The following is a 26709-nucleotide window of genomic DNA, read 5'->3' on the forward strand; positions in this document are numbered from 1 at the left end:
GTTGCAGTTCCGTTGCTTATATATGGGTGCATTTACTGCTTTCGTCCAATCAGAAGACACCTTACTAACATTCCATCTTTCTCTTATTACTCTACGAAACCATTTCATCCCTGCCTTACCACTACAGTATATTTCACCATTTCAGGTCTAATTTTACCTATTCCGGCTGCTTTATAACAATTGAGTTTATTTACCATCCTTTCTCAAGCGTAACTTCACTGACAACATTGTCCTCCTCGTAAGCTCGATTGTTCGCGGCGTCCTTGCTGTTGACTGACTATGATGTCACTCAATGCTTCATAAAACTTGTAAGCTTCCTCCTCATCTGCACTCTCACATGTTGAATACATTGAGACAATTCTCGTCCTATTTCCTCTAACTGCCAAATCGGAACTATGTAGCGTGCAAGAGTATTCCTGATGAACAGTCCTACACCCTACTCTGCCCTTCTCTTTTGAACACCCGTCAAGAACACTTCATAATCTTACTTTCTCGTGATTTCTCCTACCCGAACTTCATTAATTTCTAACATATCCAGACGCATCTTGTTGACTCAGCTAGTCCCCCTGTGGGTGAGGGCGGTAGGATAACACCCATGGTATCCCCTGCCCGTCGTGCGAGGCGACTAAAAGGGGCCGCAGGGGGTCTGAACTTTGAAGCGTGGGTTGGCGATTACGGAGTCCTTAGGTGAGTCCTGGCATTGCTTCCACTTATGCCAGGCTCCTCATTTTCATCTATCATATCCGACCTTCCTTGGTCACTCTTGTTCTTTTCCGACCCCGACACTGTTAGGTTTCCGAGGGCTAGGGAATCTTTCATTTTCATGCCCTTCGTGGCTCTTGTCTTTTTTTGGTCGATACCTTCATTTTTCGAAGTGTCGGATCCCTTCCATTTTTTTCTCTCTGATTAATGTTATATAGAGGATCGTTGCCTAATTGTACTTCCTCTTAAAACAATAACCGCCACAACCACCACCACCACCACCACCTAACACAGTTAGGTTTACTTCCTTTCTTCCATAGGCCCCTTTAATATTGATAGCACCTCATCGAATTCCATTTCGTTCGCCAAGTTGTTTCCAAGGAGTCCCTCGTCTGTCAAACTGGAGTGGGACTGCCATTCTTCCCACCTGTTTGTATCAGCAGTATTACTCACTACTTTCATTTCTTTCTTCAAAAATAATTTGCTTTACGTCGCACCGACACAGGTAGGTCTTATGGAGACGATGGGATAGGAAAGGCCTGGGAGTGAGAAGGAAGCAGCCGTGGTCTTAACTGAGGTACAGACCCAGTATTTGCCTGGCGTGAAAATTGGAAACCACGGAAAACCATCTTCAGGGCTGCCGACAGAAGGATTCGAACACTCTATCTCCCGGATGCAAGTTCACAGCTGTGCGCCCCTAACCGCATGGCCAACTCGCCCGGTACTTTCATATCTATTACTTCTAACCTACTTCCCGCAGCTTTCACTCCCATACCGAAAAATCATTGTTAAGATAGTCTCGTCGGGTAGTTGCTTGCGTGCTATATGCGTACCTTATTTATGAAGATTAGCCAACATCTTTAATGTTTTATATGTAACGTTTGTTGTACCGCTTTAAATCGGAGTTATTCTAAATCTTACAGGTAACTGTTTGATATCAGTTTCCAAATTTAGCCAAAATTAATGAACTGCGGTTCGAATTTCAAATTCTAAAGCGTTTTAAAATGATAAAATAAAACAAAATGAAACAAGTCGTACATTTTAATGTCATTTCTCACAGACTTTTGAATAGCTTCGGAACTTTTAGTGCTTTTGAGGCTGTCCTGTTAGAAATTTATGAGGTCAATTAGGAAAGCTAATTTGGAAAGAAATATTTTTGACCGACATACTTTCACCATGCTCGGCACAATACAGACAGTGAATACGTCGGCTATCACCTACATACCAGTTACTGACTATGAAAATGTCAGCCATCGCCTCCAACATATCCATAAACTTATGTCAATGCTAACCAAGGTAGCTGGTCTGAGAGAATGCATCACGCAACTTTTTCGCGAACAATTTCGCAAACAAAGTATTTTCAGTGCAATATATTGAAACAAAACATAGTTAGCTGTTGGACAGTTTCCTCTGAGCATGTGTGTGCAAAATTTCATAAAATGCCACCCAGAGGTTCAGACGTGATATCATTTCGGAAAGGTAGGCAGGCATACGTCATTTTATTGTTATATAGAGAAGATGAACCTGGCATCACTTACCAAAGTAAACAATGATGATGATGATGATGATGATGATGATGATGATGATGATGATGATGATGATGATGAAGATGTTGATTACTGTTATTTAAAAATGCCTAACATCTAGGTCGTCGGCCCTCAAAGTAAATAACAGGATGAATATTTTAAATATTGTTTGCTTATGCTCCGTATTTCTTGTTTAAATTCACAAGTAGACTGGGAACAGAACATGTTTAATTGTACTCATAAATTATAAACATACATATACTAAATATTAATCATAAATAAGGTACAGAGTAAATAAAACAAGTAGGGAAGAAATTAATTACCAAGTAAAAGAACTCTAGTTGAACTCACCCCATGTAACCTTGCTGGTAGCCAAACTGGCCATACGTGTACCCCTGCATTCCCTGGAGAAATTGTCCCTGCATCTGCGCAGCAGCAGCCGTGGCGGCGGTAGCAGGGTAACTCTGTGGGTACCAGTATCCCATTTGCTGGCCGTAGGCGTAGGGATACTGTGCACCAGTCAACGGCTGCATAACAAGTTAAAAATAGAGTTATGCATCAAATAATAGAGAACATTAAAACGTTTTACTACCACTACAGACTACTTCTAAAGACATACTACACACAATGGAAGCCTGTTTATCTACTGAAATATTTCTCTTAAGCCTTATCAACGTGTTAAATAGTTCAATATGTAATCTGAATATTATATTAAGGATTGTTCAACGTCGAATAGATAAATTGGTTTTAGAAATTATGCACATTTATAAACACAGACCTAGTTTCTTTCTACACTATGTGATAAGTGAACCGTGTAATAATAATAATAATAATAATAATAATAATAATAATAATAATAATAATAATAATAATAATAATAATAAGGAACTAAATCAAGATTCGACAATCAACCATTAATCACCAATTGTGGAATAATTTCCCAAGTAGACAAATTCAAGTATCTAGGTGAAATTATTCAGCCAGCAGGGTTAAATCAGGAAGCTAACAAAGAAAGAACTGCTAAACTGCAAAGGGCTTACAAAATCACATGGAACAGATACAATAAAAGATATATATCAAAAAATGCAAAATTACGACACTACAATACAGTCATCAAACCAGAGGCACTTTATGCATCTGAAACACTGATCATTGGCGGCAGGTCACAAATGAAAAACATTGAGAAACAAGAGAGGAAAATTCTCAGAAAAATCCTAGGACCAAAGTTCGAAAATGGAATTTGGATGAAAAAGAAACCACACGAAATTTTTCAATTCACAGAAAAAATCACAGATACCATCAGAAAGAGACGACTAAAATTCTACGGACACCTACACAGAATGGATAACAACAGGCTGACAAAGAAAATTCTAAATCTAGCTCTAACCCTGAAAATCCGCAACAATTGGTTAGCAGAAATACATGAAGATCTACAAGAAATGGGTATCGAGGACGAAACCATTCAAGATAGAATGAAATTTAGAAGCTTAGTAAACAAACATAAATTTGCAGAGAAACCAACAAGAAAATATACAGGCTGGACAGAAACACGCAGAAAGGAACACAGTGAAAAAATGAAGAGATATTGGGAAGAAAAGAAGAAGAAACATTGTGCAAAATAAGTTCAAACGCGCTCCACAGCTGGGCACAACGAATCAAAAAAAAATAATAATAATAATAATAATAATAATAATAATAATAATAATAATAATAATAATAATAATAATTTATTGTAAGGACATATGCACGTATATTTAGAAATATGTTTATTGTCACGTGACAATAAGGGCCTATACCGTCAGATCTAATGTACTGATGTACTGCCAGGACTACAGCAGAAAATCGTATAGTCCCCTTGTCGTGCATTCGGATACTGTATTTTTTTTTTTTTTTTTTTTTTTTTTTTGCTAGTTGCTTTACGTCGCACCGACACAGAGAGGTCTTATGGCGATGATGGGACAGGGAAGGGCTAGGAGTGGGAAGGATGCGGCCGTGGCCTTAATTAAGGTACAGCCCCAGCATTTGCCTGGTGTGAAAATGGGAAACCACGGAAAACCATTTTCAGGACTGCCGACAATGGGGTTCGAACCTAGCATTCGGATATAATGTACTGAACACACAGTATGGAAGAACCACAGTCACGCTGAGATGATGGAATTTTCCTCCACTTATGAAGTGATTCAGCACAGATTCCGTGATTGTAATACTGTTAAGAGCACTTAAGAGTTCACCTCAGGAGATCAAACCCAGGTGCAGGGCTGTCTCGCCTTAAAAAGGACCAAAGCTGAGGGCTGGTGTTTAATATCCATTCTTCTCTCCATTGGACATTTGCATAAAAATGACACTATTAAATTCTGATCATAACTAATTGGCGGATATTTGGACTTCAGTCGGTTCCTATCGAAATCATGGATGTCTTCACGAAAAGACATGGATGAGGAGGCATGGTACTCTTGAGAACTGGAAACCAATATGTGCGAATCGATATGATTAAGACAGTGTTATCTCGTGGAAATGTAAAACTGCATGTCGATTAGGATAGCATAAGGGCCGTTCGACCAAACTGGAGCAAGTTGGTGGCGAAGCTATTTCATATACGTGGTGCCCCTTCGTAGGAACTTCGCCTTAGATCTTCCATTACTGAACTGAACGTCAGCATTCGGAAGCTAGACTTCATCTTAAAGATATCTCGCTAAAATAAGGTATACATGTATGCAAGTCTCGATATAACATCACTTGCGATCTTGCTCGTAAGTAACGAAACTGAAAAGAACTCGCTTAGATCATGATTAGATCACCAAGAGAAATAATATTGAGCCAATAGACATTAAATGCGTCGAACGCATGTTTTAAGCACAAAGAATAACAAATTTCAAGGGGGTGATTGCCGAGTTGTTCTGTCACCGGTCTTTCACTAAGGTCGACGTGGCTCAAATCTAGGCCAAAAGACGTACGATTTTATGTTTCCGATTCCACGTAAAACCGGAGGTCCCGTGGCTATGGTTCACGGTATCAAAGGAACGTAAAAGTACAAAGGTAGCTCCTTTACAAACAATACTAATCGTCTGGCTTCAGCCACCGACAGTAGAGGAACCAGACTACTTATCTTGTGTTAACAGACGGCGGGATGTTGGGATTTTTTCTCGCAGGAGTTCTTCAGCGTGTTGGAAGCAAATGACACTGTTCTGTCGCAATTAACTACCCTGAAACGTCATCGACCTCATCCAGAATCGAACCCAGTGACTAAACGACTGCACCGCTGAGGTCTGAGAAACGCCTACATATATTATCAAAATGGGGCTCGGTGGAGACTGTAACTATTAAGGATAAGGATAGTTTTGACATGTCTCAAGCTATGAGACTTCACATCCGACAGTACCCATTGTGATGGCAAAATACGAAAAGTAAGAGAAAGAGACAGTACGCGCGCGTGCACGCTGGATAATTTATGAAGTATTTGTCCCACAGTAGGTGAAGATCTAGTTTTATTCTATATCGTACATCCCTAGTGTTTCCTCTTTACGTATTTTAGTGGGTAGTGTTATTTTTAATTCGAAAGCATCCTTTCGTGAAACAAACTGTAGTTTCAAGAATCACGAAACAATAACGAAGCCGAAATTCTAGGTGTATATACAATTTCCAATTCTCACTGTTTTAACAAATTAGACTGCTAATAACAAAACAGAAATGTTACCTTCAAATGCACTACAATTTATTGATGTATGACATTGTTAGCTGATTCGAATTTCAACTTCAGCTATGGATTAGGTACTACTTTATGAGCAACTGTAAATCAAAACTGTGAACCTAAGATATTCTAACCGATGGATGTTTTATTATTGATAGGAAGTGTGATGTAAACCCACGTTCATACCACTGATCTCAACCAGGATCAAACCCGCTATCTAGGGAACAGACCACCAACGTTTACCCGACTGTACAACTCCGCTTTTCCCCCGTATCCTGATAGGATTGTGTGTATCTGCATCACGCATGGGGATTTAGCCCTGTTTTGCTATCAGATGCCCCTCCTGACGCCATTCCTATCTGGTGGTATGTTTTTCATAATTGCGTGTTTCTGACGTGGTCGGCAGTTTGGTGTGTTTGGTGCTTTATAAGTACACGAAGGAATAATTATGTTTTCAGACAAGCATCCAGCCGCCAAGACAGAGGAATTTACCAGATGCAGCTAAAACCCTTGGCCATGAAAGGAATCGAACCTGAGACCCTCTGAATCAAAGGACACGACGCTGACCATACATCCACGGATACCCTACCAAGAAAGTTATTTCTTTAGCTGAAATCAAAAAGAGGTTCTCTGACATTCGTGCATTGTCTCGGAAAATCTGAAATTCCGTCCGCACCTTGTGCTGTCTGGTCATCTGAGCTTCGGAGAGGGAGTATAATTTCTGTTAATTGGTGCTACTAGGATTTAGAGACTGATATATTCATTTTTAGAATGTCTGTTGGCAATGTTGCATCCCGAGGGTTTGATGAAGTGAGACCAAGGCTGGGAACATAAGCTCATGTGTCTTCTCTCAGCCCCGGGACTAGTTGGGGTGGAGCCAAGTAGATTATGGTGGCCTCTGAACCTTTTGACAAAATTTAGGATGGCTCGAACGAGGAGCAGAAAGCCCTTGTAATCCTTACCAGCTTGTCTTAAAGCTGTACCTAACATCGTAAATACGTTGTAGAACGTTGTAATTAAATACACATTACCATACTGGCAGATTTATCTTAAAGCTAATATATATGTGTGTGTGTACATGGAGAGTGAATATTATTACTGTGAGTATAACTCTGTTATTAAAAAATATGGACTAGATTTTGAGTTGGCAAAGCGCCTGAAACATCTAGCTCTTTTACCAACAATGCTAACCGTCTGGCTTCAGAAACCGACAGTAGAGGAACCAGAAAGTTATCTGTCCACATGTGGTATGTAGATCGCACCCCCAATCCTACCAGGATGCGCGGGAAAAAAAAGCGACTCTGGTAGACGTTGGTCTGTTGTTATCTAGATAGCGGGTTCGATCCTAGCCGAGATCAGTGGCATTAACGAGGAAGAATGTTGGTCTATTTCCAATTATCTGGGCCGGCACTTACATGAATTAAGTCCAGATTTACGGCTGGATTCCCTTCCTGACGCCAACCCTACTATGGTCGTCTGAAGAGAAGTCGCGTGCATGCGGAGTAAGGAGTGCGGAGAGCAAGCATGGCTACTGCGCATGCGCCAATCTCAAGGCCTGACAATAAACATCGGTACCTTCCGCGGTGATTCTTGTGAACTAAAGTGCTGCTGTGAAGTTTCAAATTGGCAGTGCAATTGCGCTTTAGTTATACATTTACTGTAAGTACTGCATTATGAACAGTTTAATAATGAACACGCGTCTCTTTCAGAGAGCTCGCTCTGTTTACCACGACTAATGTTTGTAGCTTAGTGTAGTATCTGTTACTCGTGCCGTACCTACAAGCAGCCGCAACTTCTAGTGAGACGCAGATAGTATAATAAGGAGGGATGTATTCACTACTGTGTTTTCCCGTGGTGGTTAGTAGCGTGATATTTTTATTGTATGTAAATGGAGATGTGTATTAGGATGGTTACAAATACTCAGCCCTCGAGCCAGAGGAATTAACTGACCGCAGTTAAAAACCCCGAACACCCGAAAATTGAAGCCGGGATCCTATGAACCGAAAAGTATCCAGCACGGAGCCAGGCTGTTTTCTGACTTTAATCTCATATAAATGTTCTCATTTCGACTGCACTTATGAAAACGCACTTCCCCGTTAAGAAAGTGATGTCATTTTGGAAGAAACATGCAAGGGTTGAATTTCATGTCGGGAATAAGAAACTGGAAGACGGGAATCATTTCTAGTATTTAGAATGCGTAATCCACACGGATAGTAGTAAGTTTATAGCAAGTGAAATTGAAGCAAAGTGTAACAAGGCTAATGCAGTGAGCTCGCAGTTGTGGTCAACGTCATTCCGTAAGGAAAATATGAGCTTCCGGACGAAATTACCTTCAATTGTTTTCAGACCGACTTTGTTGTACGGGAGTGAAATCTGGATGAACTCAGAATATGTTATTCATAAGTTCGAGGTATCAGATATGAAAGTATCGAGAATGGTTGCTGGTATAAACAGGTGGGAACAATGACAGGAAGGTATTCGGAATAAGAAGATAAAGTTAGAAATGAATTCGATGGATGACTGTGTGCGTATAAACCAGCTTCGATGCTGGGTTCATGAGAAGCGAATGGAGGAAGGATGCGTTACCTAGATGAACAATGGACTTAACCATCAAGGATAAGAGAAGCCGAAGAAGACCAGAAGACAATGGTTACGCTAAATTTTCCATGATTAATGCCACGAGGTATGGAACTAAACGAGGCCACGTAGTTAGCTGCAAAAAGAGGATTTGTGGAGACGCGTAGTAAATGCTCAAGAGGCCTGAAGGCTGAACGCTGAAGGACATAACTGACTAAGCCTATAATGAACTTGTATGTATGTATGTATGTATGTATGTACATAGTACACAAATTTCCTTTCTTATTCTTAAACCGTAGCATTTAATCAGCAGAGTAGAGAAATTACAATCATGAGGGGTAGAAGTGTCATAGTATGCCTTAATAATCCCAATAGCATATAATGTACACGATAGGACAAGTCAGACTGAAGATAGAGTGGCGACAGTAAGTATTTTGACAAAATATATTTTGACCTCTAGAGCGTGTATTTAGCGCGCATTGGGCACGCAACTCGTTGACCTCGTAGATCGTTCGCACTGTTCAGTCAGATGCAGGCGCGTGAACACACGGATCGGAGCTAGGCACAACTTTGGTGAGTAGAGAAAGGAAAATCGTAATCTGGTCGGTCAAAAAGGTTTTTGACACTTCTTGTCGCCCCGTAAAGTTGGTTTACATTGGGTTTTGTTTTGTTTATTCAGACATCTACCAACACGCCAAAGACAAAGGAACTTTCAAAAGGTCTAAAATATTCCGCGATAAATATCCTACAGCAGGGTAAATTGCAGGCGCAGGTCGCAAAGGATTTGGGTCAGTCCTGGAAAATATTTAACATTTGGTGGGAAAATAAAAAGTCAATAAGGACTACATACAACAAACAGATAACTTTTAGAACCGGTAAAATTACGCCCCGAGTCAAAAATTTAATTCGAAGATTGTCAAAAGCTGATCCGAGAAGGACTTCTGTGGATATAGACAAATATATTCGTCAATACCACAACGTCAATATATCCCATAGCAGCGTTAACTCGATCCTCAGTCAGCCCAACTGGCAAGGACGACGCCACAGCAAAATGCCGTTCATACCACCGAAGAGTGAGAAGGCGCATCTTGCCTTTGCCACATCGCATGAAGACTGGAACAGTCCACGGTGGTCGTGAGTGCTTTGGAGTGACGACAGTAAATTTAATTTTTCTTCCGATGGAACTCGATATGTACAGTACGTAGACCTGTAAACGAAACTAAGAACGTTCGGTACCAAGTACTCAAGCGTGGTGGTAGTCACGTCATGGTGTGGGGATGTTTCTCCCGTTCAGATGCCGGTCCGTTGGTACCAATTCAAGTACTGGAACATCCTTAAATAAAGCATATCCCCCCCACGCTAAAAATACAATGGGTCAAAGTTGGACATTTCAACAAGACAATTATCCCAAGCACACCTCTCATCACATCATAGACTTTCTCAAGGAGAATAAGATTAGGATGCTTGACTAGCCGAACCAGAGCCCAGATTTAAATCCGATAGAGTATTTGTGGACCGAAGACTGAGGCAACAAAAGTTCAATACGAGGACCGGACTTATACAGTGTTTGAGCGAAGAATGGAAGAAAATACCCCAGAGCCGCTTGACTTCACTAGTAGACCCCATGCTCTCACGTTGTGCCGCAGTCGTTAAGCCAAAAGACTGTGCAACGAAGTACTAATGAGCTCTAAACCACCTAGAAAGATACATTTTCTGTTTCATGTTACAAATGCAGATAGTAGCAAAAGTATCTGTTCACCTGCTGGTGTGATAAACACTTTAGTAAAATGGCATCCAAATGCTTTCACGAATTCCTGAAGATAGTATCTAGCAAAGTAACATTAAGGCGGAATATAATAGTATCATAATATATTATGCATACCTCCGTTCCTATTAATAATCCATAAATGTACGAACGTAGCGTAATTAACTGAAATTGAAACATATGTCACCAGAAAATTTGCTAACGAGGTACGAAAAATGTGAGGAGAATGAAGGCGGGCAGCTTCCACACCTTCTTTCAAAATTTGGTAAGTAATGAACTCTTTAAAATTGTTTCTGTTACTGTTTGTATGGTTTGCCTTCTCTCTACTAACCTCGAACCGAATGTGGCAACTGAGTGCGCGCTCGCCCATAGTAAAAACAACGCTGTCGGAGTATAAAGCGTATCTATTCACCATGCATGTATTTCTAGGGTCGGTGGAGTCAGACTGGCTCATTTGGAGTTTTGAGGTAGCAAGTAAGGGCGGATGCCCGTCCTCAAGATACGTAATTTTTGAGGTGAAATTTTAAACCCAGAATACGACAAGATTCGAATCTCAACCGTCCGGAAAAGCCATTAGCTAAGCCATTGAACTAATCATCCCCTCCCTAAGCAGTACTAAGCCACCATCAGAACCAAAACCAAATAGTATTCTCAAACGAATTACTTAGGATACAAGGCGATCATGTAAAATTTGGACAAGATAATTGATCCACCCCTCTCCCCCTCTTTAAAGGCGCATGCCTCTCTCAATACAGATACGTCAAAAATAGAATAAATACACCACCAAATCAAATGCGAAACAGTCGGTTCAGCGTAGTGCATGGATTAGACTATGGTAGGGAACTCCAACTTTGGTTCAAAATTGTACGTAGTCTCAGGGAGGAAATCTCATCAACTAAGAATCTAATAAATGTAGATTCTGGAAAAGAGTTTTTGTTTCTTCGTTTTGCAGGCTGCTTAACGTCGCGTAAACACAAAACATACTAACGCATCCAATTCTTCTTCTTGTGCCGTCTCCTCACGGAAGGTGGTGACCATTACAGGGTATATTTTTCTGCTGTGTGTTTCCCGTAGAAGAGTTGCCTTATCGTGGATGTAGAACCATTGTCGGAGGTCCGCGTCCATATCAATCTCCGCCCAAGTCTATGTTTCACTTCTGTCCTGCAATCTATGATCAGCTGAAACAAACTGTGTTTATCATTTCGTAAAATGTGACCGACATGAACAATTTTTCTGGGTTTTTCAGGTATGAAGATTTGATTTCCCGGCTCGACGGAGTACCTCCTCGTTAGGGACGTGATCTACCCATGAGATCTTGAAAATTCTGCAATAATAAATAACAAAATGATTTGTTTTACGTCACACTAACTACATTTTACAGTTTTCGGAAACGCAGAGGTGCCGGAATTTTGTACCGCAGGATTTCTTTTAGTCCCAGTAAATCTATCGATAAGAACCTGAAGTATTTAAGCACCTTCAAATACCACCGGACTAAGGGAGGCTCGAACCTGCCAGGCGCGGTTCAGAAGGCCAGCGATCCACCGTTGACCTACTCAGCCCAGCATTCTTTAATATATCTGCGATACCCAGCCATCCCATTTTTATTTGTTAGAAATCTCACTAATTACGTTTATAGAGGTATTTTGAATAAAACCTTCAGCCTTAAAATGAAACAACATTACTATGTAAACCACTAAACAGAATTTTCATAGTATGTCACTTAAATTGGAACATTTGACAATGAAGATACTCCATCCTCAATAGGCCTCATTGTCTCCGAAACATCGTCAATTATCAGTTCATTCAACCGACAACACTGGACATTTGTTTGGTCCATCGTCCACAAGGTATTTAATGAATCATTTTTATTAGCTACAGAGAGCAAGTCAGAGATTTTATCACGTTACTCCAGAGGGAGTCGTGAGTTTTAGCTCGCAACTCGGACAAGTCTAATCTACAAGTGCGCCATTGTTGCCCTTGTGATAGTAAACCATTTTAGGTCGTAAATATACTTTTAACATAGAAAGGATAAAAAAAACAGACACGCACACACAGCCATATACACACACACGTACATGCGTATGATTCACTTTTCATATATGTGTGTAGAGACAAGGTGGAGGGAAGGGGTCTCTGTACAGTGAGATATATTCATGAATTGTTTAAAACAATACAACAGCCAACATTCACAGACAATGGAAGAGAACACAGATAGCAGACAGACTAGTTAGAGGAGAGAGGGAGATAGATTCACAGATACAATAATAGTATTAAAGAGAGAAGGAAAACGGAAGAGAATTTTTAATTGTAAAAGTGCATCAATTTATTATTTTAATATTGTAATTTCCCATTCAGGGCTATGGCGAAGTATGTGTGGTTTAGTATTGTGGTGGAGAATGGGGTAGGATAGGTTATAAGCCTCCCTCCCCCCCCCCCTCTCCAACGCTCCCTCGATGTGTGTGTGTGTGTGTGTGTCTTTATCTATCGGGAATTCGTTTTGCATGCTAGAGCGATTACTATCCGCTTTGAAGTATGGGCGCCATACATTATTTCGCTTGATGCCTGCCCAACGCTAATTTGAATGCAAATATCGGCTGTGCTGTGTGCTCCGGCTGCCACAGGGCGCACCACTCCGGGAGACGCGACCTATTAAATAGCAGCTTGAGCTTGCTCGTTCTGCGCCAGAAATGGCATAGCGTCTATTGGTAGACTCCTGCTCGCACCCCTTAGGAATACCCAAAGATTTTCCACAAAAATTATTTTATACAAGCCTCGAATAAGAGACTATTGACAGATCGTGCAACGGAGCGGCTATTAAACTCGAATTCTAGCCAAAATACTGCATCATGAGACACTCTTGTCATCCCAGAATCACTATGTACTGTATTGGTCCGGAGATAGGGCGCACATTTCACCCCCAAGTTTCGCTTACGAAAGGTTCAGCTTAAAAGCGCGACATTACAAAATAATAAATATATTGGAATTTACAGGATGAAGCGAAATTCGCGCACTCGGGCATCGCAGCGCGACTCCTCACATGCCAGCAATAAAAAAATGTCACTCACAAAAGTTCGTCCTGCGAGTATATCCGGGAGAAAAAAGTCGTTGAAGAGTGGCAATCTAGCAACACTGTAACCACATGTAGGGTAACTACCTCTGTCAGCACACATATCCGGCCTGCTGTATAGTTGGTGCAGTGGATAGAGTTTTGGGTTAGCATGCAGGAGGTAGAGGTGTCGGCCCTGGGTTGAGGCATATGTTTTTTAATCTGGCATCTTAATCGTCAACAACAATTGCAGCGGGTCCTGTAGAAATCATTTGCACTTACATACTACGATCCTAGAAATGGACGAACATTCGTTTTCATTGGTCAGCTCTGAAAGACGTTCTTTCCACGTCGTGGGCGTGAATTTATTCGCACCACTTCATCTACTAGATGTTTTACGACGTGTTCAGCGTTACTATATTTTGTAAATGTGGGATAAATGTGACCTAAGAAACGGTGTCTTACTGTATTACAGTATTTAATTTCCGATGGAAATTAGCAAATAAAAAAGCGCCTCTTCAACGTTGTTTTTCTGCCGGATATACTCGCAGGACGAACTTTTGCGAGATTGCGCGAATTTCGCTTCACCTGTATAAGTGCTCCAATAATACGAGTTTTGCAATGGTCATTTCTGCATGTGTCTTACATACTACACAGTTCAAAAAAATTAGGGGAACATTTTGTAACGTCTGGTATGTGAACGTTAATTTGGTAGATGGGGTTCCAATGGTCGTACAGCATACCTTGAGACCTTAGCTCCTCAGGGTATGTCAAATCGAAGTTACACTCCATCTGAAGGCGTAGCCATGCTTTAAACTGTAAGGTGAAACCTCAAAACAAAGTGAATAGCGGTGAGTCCGTGTGTCGCTGTGAGGTACACAGAACTACGGTCATTTGAGCACGTTGTACGTAAACCAGCATATCCCATGAGACATCTTAACGAGATTCAAGTCGCAAGGGCCGTCACTTTGATCCGGAAAGGATGGACTTTTCGTCGTGTTGCTGTGGATCTCAATGTCACTCCGTCAGTTATTCATCGCTTGTGGAATCGTTACAATGAGGCGGGCTAGTTCACAAGGAGGGTTGGACAAGGTCCTGAACGCATGACAACCACACAGGATGACCTATATCTGACCATCTGTGCGTTGCGGCGTCGTTCAGCAACTTCCAGAGAACTGCAACAAGACCTCAGGAGGATCACTGGAGTCACGGTGTCTGACCAGACAGTAAGGAACAGGTTAAGAAAAGTGTCCTTACGACCCAGACGTCCTCTTCGAGTGGCCCGTTTACCGCAGCAATATCGCGCAGCTCGCCTTCTGTTTGCCCTTACCCACGTCAACTTGCAACTTCCCCAATGGAAACCTGTGTTATTCACAGACGAGTCGAGATTTCCCCTCATACAGTGTGATGGACGTCAACGTGTATGGAGACGCCATGGTGAGCAGTACGTGCCAAATATTGTCCAGGAAGGCGACCGATTGGACAAGGTTCTGAGATGGTGTGTGATGGCATCAGTGTTGATGGCCGTACGGATCTTGTCTTCGTCCGTGGTAAACTTACCGCTGCGGAGTACATCGAAAAAATACTGTTACAGCGTGTGTTGGTTACTGCATACGGTGTTGGCCCTGAATTCGTGCTCATGCACGACAATGCCAGGGCTCATGTAGCGCGCATTACCAGAGCTGTCTTGCGAGAACTGGACATTCATGAGATGGAATGGCCAGCAGTGAGTCCCGACCTTAACCCCATCGAGCGCGTGTGGGATAGACTTGACAGAAGTGTTCGTGGGTGTCCTGTTCCACCACAGACTCTCCAAGACCTCGAACAGGCTCTCATTGAAGCATGGGACCTGATAACGCAACGTGACCTCCGTCGACGTATACAGAGCATGCCACGTAGGTGCCAAGCAGTGATAAATGCTCGTACAGGACATACACCATACTGAAGCTCTCCAACTGTGATAAAAATCCATTATGGGGGACTGTTTCACTTTGTTTTCGCCCCTATGTGGACATTTTCATTTGTGTTCTGAAAATGAACGCGAATCCATCGATGTTATTTTATATACTTCAACGGTAAAGAATAAAGGTTTAGTTGGTAATATACCTGGGTGTGAGGTATTGTTGTGTAGAGCATGGCATACGTTCAAAAACATGTTCCTCTAATTGTTTTGTTTGTCGATAGTTTCGGAACCGTAACTGTGCCGGTGAGCGTGACAAAAATATGGAAGTACTACAGTTTTTAAAAATCTAAACATGTACAATGGCTGTATTCATTCATTGTAAAGAGAAAGGACGAATGTGCCTAGCGTCAAGGTCATCGGGTTAAGCAATAGTGTCGCCATTTTAAGGTACTATGTTCACCGTGCCATGCTGTTAACAAGTAGTGCAGCTCTGAAAAACCTCGCGGTAGCACAACTTGTGACGTATCGCCTGATTTGTCTCGATGAGTTCTAGAAGAATAAATGCAAAGCAAAGCAAAGTCATCTCCGTACAAGCCATGAAGGCCCTTGGAGGGGTGGAAGGTAAAGGCTTCCACCATTCGTAACCTCGGCACATGATGGGGTAGAGTAGTTATCTCTACGCCCGGCCGCCTTTGCCCCCAGGAATTAACCTGGTACTCATTTTTTGTGTAGGCTGAGTGATCCTCAGGGCCATATGCACCCTACAAGAATAAGGCAAAATAAAATACATTTTAGAAAATTCGTAAATTGTCGCAATTTATGGACAACTTACGTATTCGAAGTGATCAAAAACGCATTCGACGGAATGCAATGGATTTTCAAAATTCGAACAAGCCCAAATCACCTATGTCGAGCATTCAGAACCGTCTAAAATTCAAGGGGGCCGAGCGTCCTGAGGCGAATTTCGCGCTACTGAGCTCCAGCTGAGCAAGTTGTGGAAAGTTACACTAAAACCTCTGTAAGAAGCTGTTCAAGTGATCACATGAATACCGCGTATTAAGCATAATATTACGTAATTTGTTTGTTCCTCATTGGAAAGGAGATTTATGCTGTAGTGTACCATTTTATTAAAATATATACAGAGTGTATAAAAATAGTGTACAGCCAAAACTTCAGGCCACATTTCACACACATAGAAGAACTCTATATAGTATACTAGCAAGATACCCGTGCTTCGCTACGGTATTATACTGAAATTTATAATTGAATGCTTATTGTTTTAGATATATAATCCGCCGAAATTCGCGATCTGACTCGTTTTCTGAGAGAATCCACCAAAATTCCCTATCTGACTCGTTTTCTATTAGATTAAGGCACGTTTCCTCCCATTTTTCATCCTTTCCAGCAATCGATTTCGTACTTCCCGGGCTAGGCTCAGGTATTCCTCCCGGTCAGTTGGGTCCGTAAATGTTCGCCATCTTTTCCTATAATCATTTTTAATATGGATAAAATCCTTCAGGAGATCCGGCGTGGTGTCATATTGGGTGCCTTGGCGGCACTGAACCCGCGGCCGGACTGCATTCTTAGTCATTACCCGTCCAGGAGCCGTTTCCAGCGCAGTCCGCACATTTGACGACGGTCCGGAACATTATTATTATTATTATTATTATTATTATTATTATTATTACTATTATGTGTTGCTCGAAAGGCTGATGACAGGGAAAACCGGAGTATCCGGAGAAAAACCTGTCCCACCTCCGTTTTTTCCAGCACGAATGTCACATGGAGTGACCGGGATTTGAACCACGGAACCCAGCTGTGAGAGAGGCCCGCGCGCTGCCGCCTGAGCAACGGAGGATACTTATAAGTACATTAAGAACAGTAAAATCAATGGGTTCACCTCCTTCTACACCCCACCGCCGTTAAGTTTATTTACCGCCAACCCCCTTCCCCCCACAAAAAAATTAAAAGAAGGCTTGTTTCTTTATGTTTAAAGGAGATTCCAAACACCAATGTTCACGTCTATTGCCATCAGTTTTGAGATATAAGTATCCCCATAAAAATAATTTATTTTTTTCACTTCATCTCACACTATTCCCCCCCCCCCCCCACCCTAAGTGAATTTTCTCGCAAAAAATACTTGCTTCTTTAATAGTAAAAGATCTTCTAAATACCAATTATCACGACTCTAACTTCTTCAGCTTTTGATTTATGTGTCGCCATGAAAGGAATTCAACTCCTTTACACTCCCACCCTCCAATATGGTTTCCCCACCAAAACGCGTTTTTCTTTGTTTTTAAAGGAGATCTAAATACGAATTTTCAGGTCTGGAACAACTTTAGTTCTTATTAGATGTATGCATTCTCATACAATTAAGTCAATTAAATTTTCAATACTTTCACCCCCCCTCCCCCTCATTGGATTTTCCGAGAATACGTGTTTCTTTACTTTTAAAGCAGATTGCAAATACCAAATTTCACGTCTGTAACATCTTCATTTTTGAGATATCAGTAGCCTAATTAAAAGAATTCAACACCATTTTCAGTCACTTTTACCCCCCACCACCACCACCCAAGTGGTATTTCCGAAAAATAAAAATACACGATTCGTTATGTTTAATAGAGATTAAAAAATACCATTTTTCACTTCTGTAACATGTTAAGTTTTTTTAGATATACTGTAAAAATTCTCATTTTAAAATCACCCCTTTTGAGTTCCCCTTAAGTGGAGTTTCCAAAAACAAATCACCTATGTTTCTTTACATTTACAGGAGATTCCAAACACCCACTTTTTACGTCTGTAACATTTTACGTTTCCAAGATATTCTGTAGATATAGTCTTTCAAAAAATTCACCCCAATTTGTCACTCCTGTTTAACCGCCATCAATTGGATTTTCCAAAAACTAAAAAATACGTGTTTCTTTATTTTTAAAGGAGATCCCATATACAAATTTTCAGTTCTGTAATATCTTCAGGTTCTGAAATATAAGTATCCTCATCAAAGGCATTCAACCCATTTTTCACCCTTTTACACCCCTCCTATTGGGATTTACAGGAAACAAAAAAATAAGTGTTCCTTTATTTTTAGAGGAGATTCTAACTACCAATTTTTACATCAGTAAATTTTAAAGTTTTAAGATGTAGACACACTCATTTTTAAAAATTCACCCCCCCCCCTTTCACCCCCCAATATTTGGATCTTCAAAAAACGAAAAAATACGTGTAACTTTACTTTTAAAGTAATTTTCAGGTCTGTAATATCTTCAGGTTCTGAAATATAAGTAGCCTCATTAAAGGCATTCAACCCATTATTCACCCTTTTACACCCTTCCTATTGGGATTTTCCGAAAACAAAAGAATACGCGTTTCTTTATTTTTAAAGGAGATTCTAAATACCAATTTTTACATCCATACACTTTAAAAGTTTTGAGATATAGATACACTCATTTTAAAAAATAACCCCCTTTTCACCCCCCCATTAATTGGATTTTCCAAAAACAAAAAATACGTGTTTCTTTATTTTTAAAAGAGATCCCAAACATCAATTTTCAGGTCTGTAATATCTTCAGGTTCTGAGATATAAGTAGCTCCATTAAAGGCATTCAACCCCTTTTTCACCCCTTTTCACAATTCCTATTGCGATTTTCGGAAAACAAAAAAATACGTGTTTCTTTATTTTTAATGAAGATTCTAAATACCAATTTTTACATCTGCAAACTTTAAAAGTTTGGAGATATAGATTCACTCATTTTAAAAATTCACCCCCTTTTCACCCTCCCATTAATTGGATTTTCCAAAAACAAAAAAATACGTGTTTCTTTATTTTTAAAAGAGATCAAAAGTACCAATTTTCAGGTCTGTAATATCTTCAGTTTCTGAGATATAAGTACCGGTATCCTGATTAAAGGCATTCAACCCTTTTTTTCCCCCATTTTCACCCTTTTTCACTCCTCCTATTGGGATTTTCTGAAAACAAAAAAATACGTGTTTCCTTATTTTTAAAGAAGATTCTAAATACCAATTTTTACATCTGTAAACTTTTAAAGTTTTGAGATATAGATACACTCATTTTAAAATTTCACCCCCCTTTTCACCCCCTTAGCAAAGGAATATCCAAAAATCCTCTCTTAGCGAGCACCTACATCTTAATATGAATCTATCCCCAAAATTTCATTTCTTTATGTCCAGTAGTATTGGCTCGGCGATGATGAATCAGTCAGTCAGTCAGTCAGTCAGTCAGTCAGTCAGTCAGTCAGTCAGTCAGTCAGGACAAGTTATTTTATATATATAGATTAATTGTGGGGAAACACACAGGAATAGAACGTACCAGCATATCCCATGAAACTATTACATGTAATGTTCAAAATGCCCTCCGTCAGCATTGGAACATACATCAACCCGCCGTCCAGGGATACATCAGCGCATTCGGGATTCAAATCTATTTCTGTACGCACGCGTTTAGTTATGACTCGATTTTTAGTCTCTGGTGAGACTTATCACATGCCTTCTGTTCTTTAAAGTCCGGCTCCATGGCTAAATTGCTAGCGTTCTGGCCTTTAGGCACAGGGGTCCCGGGTTCGATTCCTGGCAGGGTCGGGAATTTTAACCAGCATTGCTTAATTCCGCTGGCACAGGGGCTGGGTGTATGTGTCCTCTTCATCATCATTTCATCCTCATCATGATGCGCAGCTTGCCTACGGGAGTCAAATCAAAAGACCTGCACCTGGCGAGCGAACATGTCCTCTGACACTCCCGGCACTAAAAGCCATACGCCATTTCATTTTTTGATCTTTAAAATAACAACTGGAAACCTAATAATGTAAATTAGAAATGTGGGGAAAGTGAGGAGTGAAGTTTATACTTATTTTAAACCGTAACTTCACTCATAAACAAACTCAGTAACAAACACAGTACGTGCTGCGCAAGATGAGGTATAGATATACCATTCAACATTTGCATCTACTTGTGTCTAGCAGTGCGCACAAGATTGATGCATGCTGTGCTGTATGCTTCAGTTGCCTCCAGCCACATGCCTCTCGTAGAAAGAAAAGATGTACCTTCAACACGTGATCTTACATGAACCAATAATACCGCACAATTCACTATACAGAAGCAATATCATCTTCAGATATATTACTATAACCTCTGTAGTGGAAGATAAATATTTTCACTATTCGTAATCTTGACATTAAGTGGAACAGAATGTTTAGCTCCCTACCCGGGCATAGAAATTATTTATTTCTGTTTTAGGGCGAGTGAACACCAGGGCCATATGCCTCTCCAAAAATGGACCTTTCGTTTCTATATTGATCGAATTTCTGACAAGGAATAGAACCATTTCCTTTCTGGCGAACGAAGCCCGCCGTTACCGCCTCGGCTATATAACGCCTCAAGTATAAGCAGAATACCCATTTTAAAATAAATATACCAGTTCAGATTGTGGTGAACCTTTCTGAGGCTGAACACTCAGTAACGATGTAGACGCCATTGAGGTGATTGGTTTAGTTGTAACTAGCATCCCACTGTGAGGAGTGTTTTCTTTGAGTGGCGGCGAGCTGCGCGCCTCGACAAATTGGTTGCCGATAAGTTATACGTGGCGGGGTGAACTCTCTCTCTCTCTCTCTCTCTCTCTCTCTCTCTCTCTCTCTCTCTCTCTCTCTCTCTCTCTCTCTCTCTCTTTCTCTCTCTGTTCCCGCTCTGTGAATTGCCCATCATCATGTGTCATTAGTCCATCAGCCTCGGGACCGGGTTCGACAATCATTATCTGGAAATGAGTCTCTGTGTATTCCCACAGCGTAACCTGGCTAAAAGCCTGTCCGTCTGGCCCCCTGCTAAATAGGAGTTCATAACCTGATATTCGCGACCCCACCACTTTCTCCATTTGTAATTTACATTAGGAACCCATTGTTTGTTTTACAAAACAGGCTCCTCAGTGCTCACGAAGGTTAGACTTAATTCCAAATATTGTCAAAAATGTGATAGTTTTAAACCAAGGCTTCAAGATAGGCTTATATAGCAGGACTGAAATATTTGCCATCTAGCTCAGTGTTCCGCAACCGATATGCCGTCAGAAGGTGACAGGTGTGCCGGGAATTTATATATTATTTATATATATTTAACGAATCAACGACTTCCCGCAATTACAGGTTGCCACAATGGACAAAGTAATACGTATCAGGATACAAAAGGTTTTATCGTATAGAAATATAGCGGTAATAGGGATTTTTTTAAATTGTGGAGGTCTGAACGAATGATATTTCAGGATGTGTACAGATCCACGTTTGGTGGTGGTCAGTATTATTTCAATGCTGTTCATAGGCAGGTCGAACTTCTTCCAGAATTCTATGAACAAGGCATGTATTGTGCCACGAGCACCAACCATTACGCTGATAATCTCTACTTCATTCAGTTGGTATTTATTTTTGCAGAACGATATGGTGGGCGCGTAAAAGTTCTGCTTTTCAAGATGAACTTCAGTAGACTGGCCAACATGATGCTCGAATCGGATGGTCGGATCGATAATGATGCCTTTATTGTCATTATCTTTAAAGGCAATTATGTCAGTTCGTCTTGTATTCCCTGTCATAGACAAACCATGGACTTCTTCATGCACACGGAAGTTTTTACTGCGGTGTTCTTCTGCAATCAGTGATCGTTTCTTGTGGTGACGCTAGTTTCTCAGTACCTCACCGTAGGGGCAAGAACCCAGAACGTGATCGAGTGTTTCTTTCTCTCTGACGCATCTGCAACAGAGCTTACCGTCCTGAGTTCTGCCCGGAATAGTTCGTACTGCAGAAAAATTTGTTATCTTGATTGCCTCTCGCCATTCGCTATAAGAAAGTCCTTGGTGATGCCTAATTCAATTAATTTTTGGCCTGAGTGTGCTCTTTATACAACTCTACAGCGATCCCCATCTGAGGCAAAGGGCACCAAATTGCCATTTTACGACTTCTTAGTTCTTGGCGGATTTTCGTTGAATTCCTTTATTGGAGAATCGGTTAATATCCGTGATGTTGAGGGCCTGTAAACAACGCGTCGTTTCGGATGTCAGATCACGCATCTTTAAAACGTAGCTATTGCTGGCTCGGCGAAGAGCGTTGCATGCGCTTATTTGTTGCAGATGTACTTCCCAGGTTGCTTTGAAAAGCCCGAGGCCTTTGAAAATCAGAACACAGGGCACTATCGGGTGTATCCGTGAGTAACGGCAAAATTTCCTTTAGGGAGCTCTTTAACATTTTGTCAGCGGTTTTCAGGAAGCTAACCGGTACTTGCCTTATTTCAGCAGTCTGAAAAGCATACACAACAGTAGGGGCTGACTGCTTTGTTGAAAGCAATGAACTTTTGATCTTCCTTTAACAAAGGTGAGGGTGTAAGCGCACGTAACTTCTTGTGCAAGATTTTTAAAGAAGAGTTCGCATCAGAGGTGAGTGTTTCGTTAAAAGTGACACCGGGATATCGAATTTCTTCCCTTTCTTTAATAGTACTAATCTTAAAGTTCTCGTGAATAACGAGCACTCCGTCTACGAGCTTCCCTTCTCAATACATATGCCCACACATTTGTTGGCATTTATCTGTAAACCGATTTCCTGGAACAACGTGATAGCAATGCGTGTCAACTCAAGAGCTGCTTCCTTATTTTTGCCAACAATGACTGTGTCATCGGCGAAACCCATTATACTCAGAGAGGGCAATTCTGCAGAAAATGATTTGCCGTATTCTTGTAGTAGATTTTCTTTTGTAATCTCATCAGAAATGAAATTTGTGGGCAGGTTATACAATGCTGGCGATAATGGTGATCCCTGCGTAAGTGAATTGGCTTCGTTTTACCCTTGGTAGTTTCGATCTGTGTTGTATTGTCAGTCTTTAGATTGATGATCAATTCCTCCATTCTAGATAGAAGTGGCTCAGCAGCTAGTGTTAGATTTAGGTGCTAATGTCCGATGTTGTCGAAGGCTTTTGATATGTCTAAAAAGTTCACGGTAACATCTTGCTTATCTGTCTTTGCTGTCTTGATGAGTCCTCTGAGAATGGAAGTATTTATGAGGCATCCTGGCTCGTCGTTAAAGCCTCTTTGGTGTTCGCTCGAAGGTACAAAGGAGCACATATGCTGATCTAATACCATTTCAATAACACGTCTAATTACCGAACAGATCGTTACCGGTCTCCAGTGTGACAGACATTCAACATCGCCTTTGTTACGTATCAACACGGTTCTAGCACTCTTTAGACACTGGAGTATTTGGCCTGTTGAAAGCATTCGAGTCGCAATGAATGCTATGATTTCGCATACCGTGTCGTCCCTGATGACACGTACTAAGACACAGTCGGGACCAGGAGCGGTATCTACTGCAATTCGACGTGTTACTACGGAAATTTCTTCTTTTGTGATTCTGGAACTGTACATTTCATCTAGCTTTACATGGTCTACGTCACTGATTTTGGAGCAGTAATCGTGCCTTATATTGGAATTTTCAATGGAAAGTAAATCTGAGTAAGTAGCATATATTTTGGAAATATCAACGTTGCAAGATTCGGATTTTGGATTCAGTGCTCTATGCAAGACTTTCTTTCGCTGATTGTACGAAGGCTGATCAACAAAGGCTGAGACTGATTTTTTCCTGTAGCTTCCGTGATAGTTTCCTACCTGTAACATAAATATTTAAAAAGAGCAGGTTTTTATGTACTGTATAATGTCCGTAGGCGGAAGCACTCTCGTATTGTTAGATTGGTAGTAATGCTCTATTGTGTAGACGCTACGTGCATTTCGCATACTAGACAATGGAGGTGACGCGAGAGGAGCAGTACAGCGTAATCGGAAATTATTTTTTCGTTTAAACCATACAGCTACCGAAACGTACGAAAAGCTGAAGCAAGCGTACGGTGAAGATGCACTACCTCGTGCAACAGTGTTTAGGTGGTTTAAGGAGTTGAAAGAAGGTCCACTTGTCTGTGTTAAGCAAGGTGGGCCTGGTGTTTCGGCTTCTGCTGTGACTGAAGTCAACATCAACACAGTGCTGTGATTGTCCGTGAGGATCGGCGGATAACATTACGTAACCTCAGTGAAGTGTTGAGAATTTCATATGGCAGTGTCTTTACGATTATGAACTTTGCTAGTTACTTTACGTCGCACCGACACAGATAGGTCTTATGGCGACGATGGTGCAGGGAAGGGCTAGGAGTGGGAAGGAAGCGGCCGTGGCCTTAATTAAGGTACAGCCCCAGCATTTGCCTGGTGTGAAAATGGGAAACCACAGAAAACCATTTTCAGGGCTGCCGACAGTGGGGTTCGAACCTACTATCTCCCGAATACTGGATACTGGCCGCACTTAAGCGACTGCAGCTATCGAGCTCAGTACGATTATGAACGATCATCTCCATACGGCCCGATTCTGTGCCCGTTGAGTGCCACGTCTGCTGACTCCCGCACAAAAGGCAGTGCGAATGGAGACACGCCGTGAGATGCTGCGTCTCTTTGCTGATGGAGGGGACGCGTTTTTGAAATCAGTTATCACCGGTGATGAGTTATGGCTGCATCATTATGATTCTGAAGGAAAACAAGCCAGTACAGTGTGGAAATCGCCAGGTTCTCCAACACCAAAAAAGGCAAAAGTTGTTCCATCTGCAGGGAAAGTGATGGTGATCACATTTTTCGACTCTAATGGAATGATTTACCAGCATGCAGTTCGCCCTCACACTACTGTTACAGCAGCATACTGAGTCAGTATTGGCTACACTGAGGAAGCACATTGCAAAGAAACGACTAGAGCTTTCTCGGACTGGGTGACGACTTCATCATGACAATGCACGACCGCACGTCCCAAATCAAGTCATGCAGTTTCTGGCTTATTCAACATTACCTGTGTACCGCATCCACCTTATAGCCCTGATCTAGCACCCTGTGATTTTTTTATTCCCATCACTAAAGGCAAACCTTAGGCGATTCTCAAGGACCTAACAAAGAATGGTCTGCAGCATGTGTTCAAGGATTGGCAGAGACGCTATAAAAAGTGCATTGAAGTAGAAGGGGACTAGTTCGAAAAAGATCATGTAAACATTGAAATGGAGTGATAAACATCTGTGAAATAAATCAGTCTCACTCTTTGTTGATCAGCCCTCGTAGAATTGGAACTGAGTAAGCTGATAGTCATATTTACATTTTCTTTCTTGGCGTTCTCTCTTGGTCGCACGTTGTGGATTCGAGGACTCGCTATATGTTTTACCTTAATGTCCGAGACTTCTTTTCTCCTGGCTTCGTAATATTTTGTAGCAGGATGTTTTGGAACAGGCAAGAGATGGCTAGAATTACTCAGAAATTCCGACAACTCCCACACGAGTGTGTCGAACTCGAAATCGTTTTTACTGGAGAACTGAGTGAATTTGTTCCTCCATTCCTTTAATTCTGACTGGAAAGTAGTCTTCTCTTGAACAGAATATTGATACGCAATGGGAATAATATTATTCAATTGTCAAGTAATCAGTGATTCTAACGTCAAAATTCGTTATATGTTGTAAGATGGCCTGTAACGTGGGCAACGGTATTGAATTGCCCTGTGTTTTTTTTTCGATGTGTCCTCCTTTTCTTTTAATTTTACACCGTTAGTCTTCTTGCATTCTATAATGTTTTGGTACTTGGTGGCTAATTCAGTAAGTAATGTTTTTTTCTAAATCAGAAAAAGCAGAAAATTTGTGCCCCTATTTCTCTTCTGAACTTCTTCCATTTTTCGATCACTGCAATCAATTCTATCACGATCACGAAAGAATAATATCTACCAAGGAACTGAGGAAAAAAACGAAATACCGCGCAAAAAATAGACAAAACAACCACGCAAGAAGTGTTTTCATAATCTCTGATTTTTAGTCACTGGCTACATGATCGGTACGGCAACTATTTACGGCGAGGGTTAATACGGTGTTAGTTAACCCTCTCCCGGAAGAGCTTGGTGAAAGCCGTGACTCGTAAGAATGAGTTGAATTATTAACCCTAAGTTAACAAACCCAGGGTTAGAGTATATATAACCCACGTTGGTGAAACCGGGCGTATTAGAAAAAAAGACGAGATACGTGCGGATTTACTTGCAGAAGATGAATTGGTGTATAAATTGACTATCATTCAATATTTGCGTACACTTGAATGAGCTGAACAGAAAAATGCAAAGTAGGAAAAAATATTCTCATTATAGATTCAAGCTGAATTTGTGATTTCAGAGAATTGAAAATGGTTCGTTTGAGATGGTCGCAACTGAATGGTCAGTTGCTTGCGGCAATAAAATGATGACTGATGACAGACCTAATTAAAGAACACTTAGAAATCCTATAAGAAAGTTTCAAGAGGTATTTCGGAAACAGTGCTCAACATTTTGACTGGGTTCGTGATCCATTCATAACGAATTCAGAATGTCCTCTGATACAAGAAGAACTCGCAGAATTACAAACAGACAGAACATTGAAATTAAATCTCCTTGGCACATTTGGATACCTTTTGATTGGCAATAAGGTGTGAAC

The 26709-nt window shown here is 41.0% G+C and overlaps 1 protein-coding gene across 4 annotated transcripts in view; it reads right to left on the reverse strand.

Moving 5' to 3' along the window:
* LOC136857088 (cytotoxic granule associated RNA binding protein TIA1) overlaps window positions 1–26709 on the reverse strand; it is a 963365-nt gene that overhangs the window by 52133 nt on the left and 884523 nt on the right. For all 4 annotated transcript variants that reach the window (XM_067135475.2, XM_067135474.2, XM_067135473.2 and 1 more), the window contains exon 7: window positions 2580–2755. In XM_067135475.2, coding sequence (XP_066991576.1) covers window positions 2580–2755 — 176 coding nt within the window. The remainder of the gene's footprint in view (window positions 1–2579; window positions 2756–26709) is intronic.

The sequence above is a fragment of the Anabrus simplex genome, chromosome 1 (genome assembly GCF_040414725.1).
Source record: "Anabrus simplex isolate iqAnaSimp1 chromosome 1, ASM4041472v1, whole genome shotgun sequence".
NCBI lineage: Eukaryota > Metazoa > Arthropoda > Insecta > Orthoptera > Tettigoniidae > Anabrus > Anabrus simplex.